The sequence below is a fragment of the Paroedura picta genome, chromosome 12 (genome assembly GCF_049243985.1).
Source record: "Paroedura picta isolate Pp20150507F chromosome 12, Ppicta_v3.0, whole genome shotgun sequence".
In the NCBI taxonomy this organism is placed as follows: domain Eukaryota; kingdom Metazoa; phylum Chordata; class Lepidosauria; order Squamata; family Gekkonidae; genus Paroedura; species Paroedura picta.
Window position 1 is genome coordinate 34,985,341 of NC_135380.1, and position 15,176 is coordinate 35,000,516.

Here is a 15,176-nt window from a genome sequence, read left to right on the forward strand (position 1 = left end):
CTTCTCCAGATACTTAGGGAGTTGTGTGCAGCCTTGCATAGGCACATATTTCACAGTTTTGTGATGAGGAATCTCAGAATGCAGAGAGAAACGTTTTGAAGCCCCCAAGCAAGATTGGAAAAGCCTCAGCACAGCCCAAGGGAGAGTTTAGAAGCCCCCTTCGCAATTGTGCTTAAGGGGAGGAAATATCTGCTGCGTGAACAGATCTCTTGTTCATTCTGTTCAGGACAGTATTTGCAAATTGCTTTTCAGTTACCATGGTTCTTTTAATTTCAAAGCCAGATGACCCTTTGCCAACCATTTTTTAAAATCAACCTTAGACATAATTTTTGTGCGAAATAGTTAAAAACAAGAGGCAGGTTCAACTGTCAAAAAAATCCCTTTGCAAGCAGATATTTGTGAAATAATATATATATATTTCCAATGGGGCCTTTCATGTTCCTAGTCGCTGTTGAGCTGGAAGGAAACTAGCCACTTCCTTGTTAAGCTTAATCCAGCAGTGAGATTCCTGTGTTCACACTCATGGGCTCGTACTGTTTGCTTCCAGCAGTTATAAAAGAGTAGGCCTGTCTCTTCTGTCCGGAGGTACTGTGTACAAGAGTTCCAGAGATCTTTTCCTCTCTCGCTGAAGGTTGGTGGAAAGCTACAGGAAATGGTTCCCTCTGCCTCTCCTCAGCTAGGCTCTGGGTGGTGCTTGAGCAGGCATCAGGAAGCACCTCCACATTCATGTTTTCCTTGGATGAAAACAGAGGGGAAGCTGGGATGGCGGTGCTCCCAATATCAATTATACCATGTTTGCTGCTTCTAATGGTCCCTGGCGTACTTTTAGCATCCTCCTCTTTCTTGGGAGAGTCTCTGTTTTGGTTGTCTTCTCCCCTAGGTTTCCTACTCAAAGTTCTCTCGCAGCAGTTCTTGGCTGACAAGGGTCTTGGCTTTGTGGAGTTAGCGAGGGACGCTTTGAGCACATTCCCACGAGCTCCTTGTAGAGACAAGTCGGGGCTGTATTCTTGTTCCACACGCGGCCCTTCTGGATTTGCCCTCCTGCCCTTAGAACTGCTCTGCCTCTGCGAGATCTCTGCTGGGAGGCTTGATTTCAAGGGAGGTGGTTGATGCTGCAACTGAGGACTGCATGGAAGCCCCGCTGGGGCACAAGAGGATTCCGTCTCCTTTTCATTGACGAGGGACAACTTACTGATTTTGCGCATCAGGCTTGTGAGTCCGTGGGGGCTGGGGCTAGGGCACTTGCTTCTCAGGAACCCGCTACCAACAGGATAGCTGGCATCAGTTTTGGTGTTTTCCCTAGGTGTAAAGGGAACAGAGTACATTCTGCTTGGATGAAGTGTACAAAATAAAACAACGTGGTACTCCGAGCCTTTTTCGCAGTGGCGCTGCATCATAGAACACCCTACACTGCAATACTCCTGAAGACACATCACAGACCAGTTTCAGGATAGAACTGCACATTAGGAAACGGCACCTGTACTCATAATCTCAGATCAGTCTCTGGGGCTTTGTATTTACTGTTGCTATATCTGTTCTCTCCCCAAAGTCCCATTCTCTACCCCTGTTCAGCCCATGACTGGCCTATGCTTCCTGCCATCTTAGAACAGCCTTTGCCACCTTTGCCTAAAGAGTTGTTTACCAAAAGAAATTGGTGAGCCTCAGTATGAAAGTGCATGGGTGCAAGACAAAGGAGGTTAAAAGTGTTAAGAGGACTTTTGCAAGGTATCTTAGTCTGAGACTCCAGAGGGGGTTACCAGAGAGTAAGAAAAATAGACTAGGAAACAGAAGATCCTTTCTTCCCTTTGATATGTAGACTGATAATCTGAGGGACCAAACTTCCTCCCTCCTCCTGTTTTTGTCTCTCTCTCACACACACAGACTCTCCACCTTGGTACCATGAGGGCAGGACATCTCCCTACTCATCCATTAGAATAGATGTGCTCTGTCTTTCCACTATACTATCTAGAAATGTAATTTCTACAATAAGCTGCTTATATTAATTTCAAGTCTCGGCTTGTTTATTGTTTTCTCTCTTACGTGCACATAGATCACATGGCTTCTGCTGTAGCTCTGTGCACTCTGCTAACAAAAAGAATATGACACCAATATCCTAACAAGTTATGGGCCCAGCCACCCAACAAGAGTGGCTAGGAGGATAGGCAGGAATGAACCAACAGTGGCAAAACTGAATATTGGTCACAGACTATAATGGCTGGCAAATTTGGCTGAGGAAATGAGGAGCCCTGGCACAAAAAACCCCATAGACATTACTGAATCCAGCCCAGTCTGCTCTGGAGATACGTCTGAAATGTTGGGATCCAATCAAAGTGCAGTGTTCTGTTATCTAGTGCAGGGGTAGTCAACCTGTGGTCCTCCAGATGTTCATGGACTACAATTCCTATGAGCCCCTGCCAGCAAATGCTGGCAGGGGCTCATGGGAATTGTAGTCCATGAACATCTGGAGGACCACAGGTTGACTACCCCTGATCTAGTGCACTAAAGCCCTTTGTCTCTCTGCATTCCAGCTTAGCATGAGAACCCTGTCACTTTCTCAAGAGGAGTCTTAAGGCAGACTGTTGACACCTCAGTCCAGGACTGGGACATACACCGTTCTATCCAGGTGTTAAAACCTAAGCTGTGGGAAAGGAGATGAAAATAAGCCTACAGCCAAACCGAAACTTGAAAAAAGCCAAAAAGGTTAAGGAAAATAATATTACCTAAGGACAACATATCTCCCTTTCCCTTACAGCTTACCCAAACCACTGGTATGGAATTAATTTCTTCTGCAGCAATCATTTTGTGCAGTCAGATTCACTGTTCACATTTTATGAATTCTTATTAGTAAAAGAATGGGGGCAGGCCTCCGGCCACTGTCCTTGCAGCAAGAATGTAGCTATTAGTGCATGTCTCTGTTTAGGATTGTCGGATGCTAGAAGGGATGTTGTCATCCTACCATTGGGTCTCATTTTTCCCCCTTTGGGAATGAGGCATCTGGGTGGATTGGTGAGTTGGCTTGAGCGATTTCCGTCCTTTGGGCCCAAGATAGATGGAGCGAAGCTGTTGTTTCACACTTTCCTTGGTGCAGTAGAACATGGCTTTTCCTAGGGAAAGAGACAGTTTTGAAGATGCCATCAGGATAAGGAAAACTCCTTCCTCCTGAGCTGGCCACAGACAAAGTACAAGCAAGTTAACACTTGCGTTTGAAATTCATTGGTCCCCCTCCCAGCAACAGATATTCAGAGGTATGCAGAAGTTTCCTTTAGCCGACTCACAGCTAATCACTGTTGATTCCCCCCCATCCCTTTTTAACCCATCTATTATATTTTTATTCCCCTTCCCTTCCATACAGCTCAAGGCAGCACATGTAATTCTCACTCTCCTTCCTTTTGTCCTCATGTTGCCCCTAAGCTGAGATAATAACTGGTCACCTTGTTGGTATCATGGCTGAGAGGGGATTTGAACCCAGACTCTTTACTTCTGGCCTGACTTTTTAACCATCACACAACATGAGCTCATAAGTTCAAAGCTCACTATATCCCGTGGCAGTGAGTTCCATAGGTTTATGAAGCATTGTATGGGGGAAAATACAATACCATACCATACTAGCTTGCTGGGGGGTAAACGGTAATGACTGGGGAAGGCACTGGCAAACCACCCCGTATTGAATCTACCATGAAAACGCTAGAGGGTGTCACCCCAAGGGTCAGACATGACCCGGTGCTTGCACAGGGGATACCTTTACCTTATGGGGGGAAAGGTACTTTCTTTTGGTTACAGGTTTCTTCCTCCTGTCCATAAAATGGAACACAATTTCCCACACACTCGAAAGGCAATGAAAGCATCTATAAAACTCTACAAAAAAGACAATCAGTGCTGAGTGGGAGCCCAAGTCAGAAACTAAATAGGCTCATTAACTATAAGAAACGTGTTTATATAAACAGGCCTCCATGCTGGCTTGTGACAGATGATATCAATATATTTTCTGTTCTAGATTGTTTTGGAGGAACATTTAAGAAAGAACAGTACCTCAGCTGTCACACTGAATGCGTGGAGCTGTCCTTAAGTTGGAGTGAATATTAATGACAGTTTACATGGGAGCTTTGCTGTGCGCATCTGAGTGCGTGAGAAGCTCCAGGAAGGAGGGATCAGTCTATAATAGGGGTCCTCAACCTTTATGAACCAGAGAATACCTCTGGAATTCTGCCAGAGGGTGATGGCCATAGCCACCGAATGCAGGACACGGGACCAACCACAAAATGGCTGCCACAGGAAGCTGGAATATGGGAATCAAGAGGGCTAATTCTAAAAATACACTGGGCAAAAGGGGTGAGAAAATAAAGAGAGATTGGTGGCAGCTGTCACGGAAACATTTTTAATCTGCATTGTTGATCGGATCTTCAGTGGCCAATTAGAAACTCTGCGGGGTAAGAGTCCCACCCAATTTCTAAAAAACTTAGGTGGATGCCGAGAAAGGGCACCATGCTGGGGAGGTCTGCTCTGTAACCATCAATTTACAGGGCTGACTCAATTTCTTTTTCAGCCGCCAGCCCCTAGGCAACAAACCTATCAAGGTAGCTTAGAATGGCTTTTGTGAGGCAAAAAGAAAGATCTGCATAGATTTATACTTGTTTTTTTTTTTTTTTTACCTGGATATATAAACTGGTACTCAGAGACTGTCTGGTAGCGTCTTTTCTCTACTGCAGTGAGCTTTGACCTTTTGTCCAGACAAGATGGGAGATAAGAAGATTGATTTTGGTAGGTAACAAACCAAAGCAATAAAATCTCATCAAGACACTGCCTGTCCAGCTGAGCTCCAGGTCATTCTTGATGAATTAACAAAGTTGCTTTGTACTGAGTCAGACATCTGGGTCACCATACGCTACTCTGACTGGCAGCAGCCCTCTGGCAGGGTAGACAGAGAAAGATATTTCTCAGCACTGACTCCCTTGAAGCCCTTTAACTGAAGATAACTAGGGATTGAACTCGGGTGATTTCTGCACCTGTTAAATGTAGCATCATGCCAGTTGAATGTAGGCGTTATATTCTGGCCCCTAGTGTCCGGAGAGCAACCAGCAGGCAACCAGCAGAAGGAAGGCAAGGAGGCTCAAACGCGCTAATCTGTATTGTCCCACCCTCACACCTGCCTCCCTCTCCTGGGAATGGAAATTTCTTTTTAAAACTGACAATGTGCCTGGAGCAACGAATAGGTGGACATGAGTGTAGGCGATACCAGAAATAAAAGACCTTGAATAGAGACAGACACAGCAGGGGGCGGGGGGGCAAGCAATGAATAAAGACTAATAATGATTTATTTGTGGAATAAAGCGTGGCTCTTGAAAGTAGCGTTCAAAAGCACTATACATCTATGATTCCATGTATAGGCATTGCAATGGATAAGTTTGAATTAAAAAAAATTAGTGGGCATTGTGGGACCTTTAAACTGCTTCAAAATATGGAGGAAGGGGATTGGTTGCCTGGATTGATTGACAGGCGGAAGTGTGATGTGTATAAGGCACATTGCTCTCTTCCACCTTTTCCAGCAGCAGATGAGGAGGATAAGATGCTCTATACCATGCATAATTTTATAAACCTTTGTCCTGTCCCCTGTTAACTACCTTTTCCCTAAACTAAAAAAGGTCCTTTCTGAGCAACCGTATGTTACCTTTGGTTCTCTTTTGTGCAGCTAATTCCGGATCTTTCTGTAAGGGATGGCTGTGAATTCACTGTTCTGCACACATTACTACATGAATTTCTGTCTTCCACTTTCATCCCTGGACTGTTAGACGGCCCCTGTGATTTGAGGGCAATAGATAAGAAGAGAAATGAGTGATCATGGCATGTCCACACAACAGACTGAAAACAGTTTCTGACTATAGTTCTTTCAAAAGGCTGCAGAGCCCTTAGAATTCATATCACCTTTATGCAAATGAAGTTATCAAAATTTCCAGATGGTGATGTTCTGATAATTACTTCAGTTTCTAGTAGCGTTGTGACATTAACTGTGGAATGTAGGGGGTTTTATGGGTTTTAGTATGGGGGTTTGTGATTTATTTTATTGGGGTTGAATTCTGTCTTTTGTGTAACCTGCCATAAGTCTCTGGAGAATGGCAGGATAAAAATCCAGATAATAATAATAATACATTGATACTCCTTTTGCTTTTTTATGCCACTGATATCTATGCGCCATTTTTGCACCTTGTTTGCATCTTTGATAAATGGCATTCCATTTATATGCTTTTAATATGCAACTGATATAAATCTGTTTAATCTTAATGTGGAAAATTCAGCACAGGGAATGAAAAAGCGGTGCAAAAAGAAAGATGGAGAGAAAGAGAGAGAGATCCATCCAGCTGGCCTTCCTTGGTTACCATCTAAACCAGGGGTAGTCAAACTGCGGCCCTCCAGATGTCCATGGACTACAATTCCCAGGAGCCCCTGCCAGCATTCTCCAAGGAATTGTAGTCCATGGACATATGGAGGGCCACAGTTTGACTACCCCTGATCTAAACTGAAGGGAAGTCTACATTTAACAAATTATTTTTACTCGTTGCAGAGAACTTAACAAGCATTTATCAACCAGGATGGCATTACAAAGTTGTGGTGCTACACTAGAAAAGGCCCTGCCACTCCCTATTCTCAATAGGCATACAGAACAGAGTTTGTTTTGATAATATCATCAGTAATTGTCACTGTCTGGTATTGCATGGGGACAGCTGTGGTCATAAGGATATTCCTTAGCAGCAGTCAACATAGTTTGGGAGCTGGATTTCCACTCACCTGCTTGTTGGATATCTTGGGAGGAATGGGATCAGTTCTAGATTCTGCTGGGAACTTGGCTTGACGCCCTGTCAGGCTGCTGTAGTAAATCTTGAGCCTCTTCTTTTGACTGTAAACTGGCAGCCTGCCAAGCCAAATTAGACAAAAAGCTTATATCTCTCTCCAGGATTTCATTTGTCTTTTCTGGAACTGTAACTACCTGTCAAAGGCTGTGCTGACACAATTGTGTTGTCTTTTCTGATGGCCGGAAAGTTACAAGTACTGCCTTGGAAAAGGATTCAAAGGAACTGTATTTGATCCAGAACGCAGCAGCCATTTGCCAACTAAGTAATTTCTTTTAAAAGCAAATTGAGAGCATAATATATAAATGAAATGAAATGGACAACAACATTCTGTAAATATACAGAGGTTTTAAGGAGCTACCTTTTAAGGAACTTCTTGGCAGTTTGGTGACTGATCAAAGTACTCAAACAGGTGACCCTTCCCTTGGAAATACATTATTCCCCTCACAAAGCTGGAGAGGTCTGTTTGCAGAATTCATGACCCCACAATTATTACAGTAACCTAGGAGAAGTCATGGAGATACGGTGTTTTACCTCTTGTGAGAATTTGAATCCTGGCTTCTGCCTTGATGCTTTTTTGGGTGGGTAGTATCGCTGATTGGTCGCCGTCGGGAAAAGCGAGATTTGATTTGTCGCTTCTGAATGCTCTTCTTTATCCGAGGCTGTCTAATGATCTGTGCAGAACTGCATTCTGTCGAAGCTGGATTCCTCTCCATCTTGGTAGCTGCAGTCGCTCTCCCCTTGTAGATGTTTGTTCCCATGCTCCTGTTTAAAAATGTTATTCTTCCTATAGCAAAGACAGGGAAAATAACATCAGAGTCTACAGTAGAACTCTGCCAGTCTTCAGACCTCAAAGTCCCAGATGTTTAAGCTACAAATTTGCTTTCATAGGAGAGCTCAGCTGGATTGGACCAAAGACCCATGTGGAGGTATGAGCTTATCTTGGATCTGAATCTGGGACTGCAAACTTAACAACCTACACATCCCAAGTGAAAATCATACCCTGGGACCATATGAACCCAAAGGATGAACTTGAAGTTCACGCTAGTAACATCTGAACAGGGCATCCTCAAAAAAATAAAAATAAGAAGCATAATTTGTCCAAGGAAGGGGACCAAAAACCAGACAAGAGCTATTGGACCATACATCCTCAAGGAAGACGAGAGATGTATTATGGGGAGCAAAGCCTTACCAGAAGAAGTACCTGGTGAGGAGTAAGAGTTTGACAGAGACCATCCAAGGAAACAATCATTTCCCATGGTACTAGAATGTTCAAACAACAGGTGGAACTTCCAAACAATGAGCATTCCATTCCCCGCCTTTGCATCTCAGGGTTGTTTCCTATTTGAATCATGGAGGGCCAAAACAGATGGGACCGGTAGCTGTCCTTCCCCCACCCTGCAGGGCTAAAAAAACCAGCTTCAGGGTCTGAGATATGTGTGTGTTTGTGTGTGTGCGTATGTCGAGTTGCAGCCGACTTATGGCGACTCTCTAGGGCAGGGGTAGTCAACCTGTGTTCCTCCAGATGTCCGTGGACTACAATTCACATGAATCTCTGCCAGTGTTTGCTGGCAGGGGCTCATGGGAATTGTAGACCATGGACATCTGGAGGACCACAGGTTGACTACCCCTGCTCTAGGGCAGGGGTGGGCAAACTGTGGTCCTCCAGATGTTCATGGACTACAGTTCCCATGAGCTTCTGCCAGCAAATGTGGGAGGGCCACAGTTTGCCCATCTCTGCTCTAGGGTTTTCAAGACAAGAGATGTTCACAAAGGGGTCTGCCATAGCCTGCCTCTTGTACCAATCCAGATGTACTTGGTGGTCTCCCATCCAAATTCCACCCAGGCTGGACACTGCTTAGCTTCCTAGTTGTAATGAGATCAGGTAAGTCTAGGCTATTCAGGTCAGACAGAGCTAGAATACCAATTGGAAGAACAATGCAGAGGGCTAGAGTTACGTATCCCTCTCTTTAGTGCCATGAGGAAATGGTGTGCCTCTTTCTGGACAAATTAAGCATGCAGAAAAAGGGAATGGTATGGAAATAAAGCATTATGATGTTCATCTGGCAAGACCAGGCTCTTCGCTCTGTGGGTGCTTATCTGCTGGTGGTCCCTGGCCCTCGAGAGGTGTGCCTGGCCTCAAACCAGGCCAGGGCATTTTTGGTCCTGGCCCCGACCTGGTGGAATGAGCTCTCAGGCGAGCTGAGGGCCCTCTCACAGTTCCTCAGAGCCTATAAAATGGAGCTCTTATGCCAGGTCTTTGATTGAGGCCAGAGCAGGGAACAACAGGGCTACGCTGTACCACCAGACGTAAGGCTGCTCTAGATAGGTTGGAGGATGGGGGTGAAGTTTTATGCCACCAATCTATGTTGTTTTAGTGGGGTTTAATGGTGTTTTAATGAAATTTTAATGTTTTTAAAATCTGTTTCTGTTACCCGCCACAAGTCTTTGGAGAGTGGCAGGCTAAAAACGCAATAATAAACAAACCAATAAATGCAAAACCCAAACTGAAAAGGGGATTGGGGTCATCAAAACAACAGGCTCGAGAAACTCCTAATCAGCTGAGAGACTGGATTTTCTCTTGTGCCTGTAAATACCAGCAATCCTATTCTATTTATGAGGTACAGTTTTATCCTGCATTTCCTCCAAGGAGCTCAGAACAATAACACTTTCCTGTCCTCTATTTTCACCACAAATCAACCCAATGAGGTAGATTAATCTGAGGGTGAAACTGGTCCAAGGTCACTCAGTGAGTTTCATCACAGAGTGGAGATTTGAACCCGGATTTTCCAGACCTGAATCAGACAAGCTAACCCCTGCACCACGCTCCCCTTACCTCCACAAAGCAAAAAGCAATTTGGAGAAAGGAAAGCAGAAGGGTGTGTTTGGGAAAACAGAAAAAGGGAGAAGAGTTCGAGTTCCCCCCCCCACACACACACACACACACCTGGCAGCTGCGCCAAGTCGACAGGTCCCACAGCTACATTTCAATGTTTTTTTTAAGAAAATAAAGTTTGCTTTTCATTAGTGTAATATCCATATACCGAAAAAATCTGAAGAAAAATACTGATCAGGCATGAAGCAGGGAACAAAAGCTAAACGTTACCAGGGGGATAGCAGAGCCGGGTTACCATTCATTCCTATTAAAAAGGAAAGCTGAGGGAGAAATCACAATTCTCCCACGTAACGTGCATTTGGGCCCTGCAGGACTTCTTGGGGAAAGGTGGGGAGAGAAACTCAAAAGAAAGAAGAGGAGAGGGGGAGTGCTTCTTCAAGCGCTTTTTAAAAGGAGAGAACGAGGGCATAGGCCAGGTATTAGCAAGAGGAACATCTGTAGGAAGGATCTGAGTAGGAGCAAAGGAAAAACAGAACAAAAAAACTGATCCCCAGAACCCAAAGAAGCAGAACAAAAGACAAGGCTGGCCGTTTGGAACAGGTACAAGAGATCAGTGGCACAAAAGGCTGTTTGTTTTTTATAGCTACTATATTTAAAGCGTTTATGTCCTGCCTTCCTATACAAGACGGGTCTCCAAGGAAGTTAAATACTATGATTCAAAACACATCCATTTAAATGACTTTGAGGAGTGAATTGAAACGATAGCTAAAATAGAAGGGAAATGAATCTCAAAATCAAATTAGTTATTATTAGATCAAGAACAATCCATGGCCCAAACAATTCTTTAAATTTCTGGGAACTAGAATTAAATACCGTGATTAATGAGGGGGACTGGAATACAATATTTAGGCTAGTTTCCTTTTAGCCCTTATCAAGGGAAATCCAAGAACACCCAAGCCCTAAAAGGAATACAGAAAAGGTACTATACCCCCCGATTAAGCTATAATACATAAGAAAACATGGAGATTAAAAATGTCGGAGAGGTTGTGGAAATGTGGGATCCTTTATTCCTCTGTGGTGGGAATGGCTGATAATAATGGAATTTTGGCAAAATATTTGTATAGAAATCATCAGTAAAATTATAAAAAAATATAAAAGATACAGGTTTTCTGGGTATGAAAAGAAGAATTAGAACCCTCAGCTCAATTGGTTCTCCTGAATTTATTTTTGAGGAGAAATGCCCAATGTAAGCACAAAACATACGTAAACATAAAGCAGCCAGAATGCTCATTGCCACAAATTGGAAAAATGCAGAATATATCTAATTAGATAAATGGTGAAACAAAATGAGGTAATTTACGATTCTGGAAAAGTGAACCAATAACATTAAGGAATTTCAAGGGGGAGAAGATTTAAGATTTCAATAAAATTTGGATCGATTTGTTAAGTTGCTTAAACAGTTTTTTTCAGAATGTAATATAAGTGAAATGATAATATATATAGAGAGAGATGAACGAACAAGCAATGGGTTTGAATGGTAACAAAGGACATCTTTATAGGATTGGAATGAATCACTTCTCAGGCTATTTTTATTCTTTTCAGTATTTCTTATATTCTTTTTGCTGTATCGTCAAATAAAAAATTAAAAAATAGAACAAGAAAAAGAACCCACAAATCCGTTTCTACAACAGGAAATAATTTACATTTATAAGAGCCAACAGAATGCCCAAAGCTGCCTTTATGCTGAGCTAGATCACTGGTTGCTCATACTCCTACAAGGTCAGTATTGTCCACTTGAACCAGCTGTGGTTCTCTAGGGTCTCAGTTTTTCATGTCATGCACGACCTGATGTCAGGGACTGAAACCGGCATGCTTTGCATGTCAAGCAGATGTTCTACCACTGAGCCATGCCCCTTCCCTGTTTGCTAGAATGTTTGCTGTTTGTCAATCAGGGGGAAGAAGAGGACAGAGTGCTAAACTGCCAAGACCGTGACTTGAGGGCAGAGCTGGGGCAGGGGGCTTCTTCTCTTCCCCCCTCTAAAGATGATGGGGAGAGGCAGCCTTGATTTTTGCCCAGTGTCTCAGAACAACTAAGTTTTCCCTGGGTTTGTGTTTTGCTTCTCTTCTATACAAACAGAACTCTGGTCATTTCCATTCATAACATTTTCTGTTTGCATACATCCGCTACCTCCCCCTATAAAATATATATCTTTTTCATTCTAATTTCTGTGTCAGTGTATTATGTGCATACATATAAAGAATGTGGATAGACTACACATGAAGACCTGCGACAGATGTTTGCTTTACAAATAAATGGATGTAGTTAACAGCCAAAAAAGGGGAGGGGGCAGAAAATGACACCTTTGGTAAAAATGTAAGTGAATATGTGAAGAGGCTGCGTATGGAACATACTTGACTTTCAGTGCAATCCAAAGCAGCGTTGCAGATACTAAATTACTCTATTGCCACCAAAATGTTACTCATGTAAGTACCTGAGGGACAGAGTCAAGGATGGCATTTCAAAATCTAGGTGCCACCCCCTGCTTCCCATAGCTACCCACATTCCCTCCAACAACAGGGGAATCATAAAACAGACCTCATTAGAAGGTCTTAGTGCACAAAGTTATGTATATACAATGGTCTTGGACTTGTAGTTTGTACCTTGTGTGACTTCATTTGGAATATTATGTGTACAGTTCTGGTCACTTTATCTCAAAAAGAAGAATTGGTTTTTATATGCTGCTTTTCTCTAACCAAAGGAGTCTCAAAGCGGTTTACAATCACCTTCCCTTTCCGCTCCCCACAACAGACACCCTGTGAGGGAGGTGAGGCTGAGAGAGCCCAGATATCACTGCTCAGTCAGAACAGTTTTATCAGTGCCGTGGCAAGCTTAAGGTCACCCAGGTGGCTGCATGTGGGGGAGCACGAAATCAAACTCGGCTTGCCAGATTAGAAGTCCGTGCTCCTAACCAACTACAACAAACTGGCTGCAAAAAGAGCTGCAAAAAGAATAGAGGAGGGTGACCAGAGGAGGAGACCTTTCCTATGATCCTGAAAAGTCTGGGACTTTTCAGTTTAGAAAAGAGAAGATTAAGGGAGGGGAACATGACATTTATAAAATTATACTTGGGGTAGAGAGTTGACAAGGGGAAATTTTTCTCCCACTTCCAAAATATTAGTACTCAAGGGCAGCCAATGAAGCTGATGAGCAATATGTTCAGGACAAAAAAATTACTTTATACAGAGAGTGATTAAAATGTGGAATTCACTGCTAGAGGGTATAGTGATGGAGACAGGAATAAATAACTTTAAAAGGGGATTAAATAGATTAATGGAGGATAAATCTATCAATGGCCATTGGCTATACTGACTGAGGGGAACCTCCACATTCAGAGGCACTAATCCTCTAGATCCCAGAGCCAAGAGTCAACCTCATAGTCAATCTGTATGCCCTGTTGTTGGTTGAAGAAGAAGAAGAAACGTTTACTTGTACCTTGCTTTTTACTACCCAAAGAAGTCTCAAAGCAGCTTACAATTGCCTAGCCCTCTTCACCCAACAGACACCCTGTGAAGTAGGTGAGGCTGAGAGAGTTCTGAGAGAACTGTGACTGCCTTAAGGTCTCCCAGCTGGTAGTTTGAGGAGGAGTGGGGAGTCAAACCTGGTTCTCCAGATTAGGGGCTCAGGAAGATCATTACGTGACCTTGAGCCAGCCACACTCCTTCTCTTGGTCTAGGCCACCTCACAGGTTTATTGTGAGGATAAAATGAAGAACAGAGCACTGCTATATGCCACCCTGAAGTTCTTGGAGAAAAGGTGGGATGTATTAAACCCAGTAGAGCAGGAATTGTTCCTGAAACGCAGGTAAGTGAAGGGGTCAAACACAGTTCCTGAGGGGGAAGAGTACCATAATACTGGAGCTGTTGTCAGAAAAAAACTACTTCTATTGGATTCCAGTTTTACATCTACAGAAGATGGTGTTAAAGATGGGATAGCCTATCCCTTCCCTCAGGGTAATATCCCAGCATTCACAAGAGGCAGGATATTCCACCTTCTTCTTTTAATGTAGAAGAGTTTTCACGGCATACTCAATACGGGGTGGTTTGCCAGTGCCTTCCCCAGTCATTACCATTTACCCCCCAGCAAGCAAGCTGGGTACTCATTTTACCGACCTCAGAAAGACAGAAGGGTGAGTCAACCTTGAGCCGGCTTCTGGGATTGAACTCCCAGCCTCATGGGCAGAGCTTTACTACTCTGCACCACAAGAAAGCTTAAGCTGAGTTTAATAAACAGTCACATGTAGATTTCTTCACAACAATAAAAAAGCCATTCCAGAGCAGAGTTTTCATACTCCCTCCCTCCTGGAATCTCAGAGACTCAAATTAGGCTCCAGAGATTTTCCTACAGATAGTACCTACAATTGCACTCTCAGGCGATCTGGTCCCACAGGATAGGTTCATGCGGGAGAAGATGCTCCCTAAGTCACTTTAGCTAATGTAGCAGAGGCAAAGGCACAGAGGTGGAATGACGACTGTGGCCAACGCCAGCCAATAGGTAGGGAATCTCGTGTGATGCAAGTGATGCGGTGCAGCTATACCTTTCTCTGGCAGCTTGGCAACAGCCTCTGTTTCTATGGCAACAGGATTCCACTATCCCTCCACGTTGTATTCACTCTCCTTTGAAAAACTTTGCCTCGTCCCTGTCAGCATTCAAATTCTCAGGCATCTCCTGCTCTCATCAGATCTGCCTGATAATCAGATGTGCTCTTTAAAAAACTGTTTGATTTGTTTTAGTTAGAAGATTTAAAGAGATTTAAAACAAAATGAAAACCTGGCAAAGATGCAAAAGTGTCTGAGAAAGGAGGGAACCAAAGGCTAAGGAGATTCCTTAAATAAAAAAATCATTTATTCTCCCATTTATGGAAAAGTGTGTTCTAGTACAGAGATTGGATATCCAGAATTTTTTCTGATACAGTAATCTGCTGAATGATGATAATGATGATGATGATGATAATAATTTTAAAAGTTGGTTCTTATATATCACTTTTGTCTACCTGAAGGAGTCTCAGGAAGCCCTGATATTCCTGCTTGGTCAGAGCAGCTTTATCAGTGCTGTGGTGAGCCCAAGGTCACCCAGCTGGCAGCATGTGGGGGAGCGGGGAATCCAACCTGGCTCGCCAGTTAGAAGTCCACACTCCTAACCCCTACACCAAGCTGGCTCCTGGAGTCATGGCAATGTTGAAGGTCCCAGACTCCCAGCTTCGAACTCTTGCATTTGCCATTAAGATAAGATTGCAGGAAGATAAGATTGCATTAAGATAAGATTGCAGGAAGTACCTGTTAAGACCATTTTCCAGCCAATTTCTGGCCGAAATTACAGGCAGTGTCGAACAGGGGGCTGTATTGTGCTCGGAAACTGTACTGACAATTGCTTGTGGAGGGATTTCAGCCGAACAAGCATCGCTTATTCATTGCTTTTGCTAGTTTAAGGGGGGGGGGGG

The 15,176-nt window shown here is 43.6% G+C and overlaps 1 protein-coding gene across 6 annotated transcripts in view; it reads right to left on the bottom strand.

Moving 5' to 3' along the window:
- Positions 1-248: 248 nt before the first annotated feature.
- Positions 249-15,176, bottom strand: part of LOC143822063 (uncharacterized) — a 71,502-nt gene continuing 56,574 nt past the window's right edge. For 2 of the 6 annotated variants that reach the window (XM_077306667.1, XM_077306669.1), the window contains 6 exons: positions 7,377-7,629; positions 6,781-6,904; positions 5,666-5,793; positions 4,650-4,717; positions 2,957-3,104; positions 249-1,299 (listed from right to left, as the gene is read on the bottom strand). In XM_077306667.1, coding sequence (XP_077162782.1) covers positions 489-1,299; positions 2,957-3,104; positions 4,650-4,717; positions 5,666-5,793; positions 6,781-6,904; positions 7,377-7,629 — 1,532 coding nt within the window. In that variant the 3' untranslated portion in view covers positions 249-488. Of the gene's footprint in view, positions 1,300-2,956; positions 3,105-4,649; positions 4,718-5,665; positions 5,794-6,780; positions 6,905-7,376; positions 7,630-8,034; positions 8,135-14,094; positions 14,259-15,176 lie in introns of those variants that run through there. The other 4 variants (XM_077306666.1, XM_077306672.1, XM_077306670.1 and 1 more) reach the window with 4 other exon arrangements.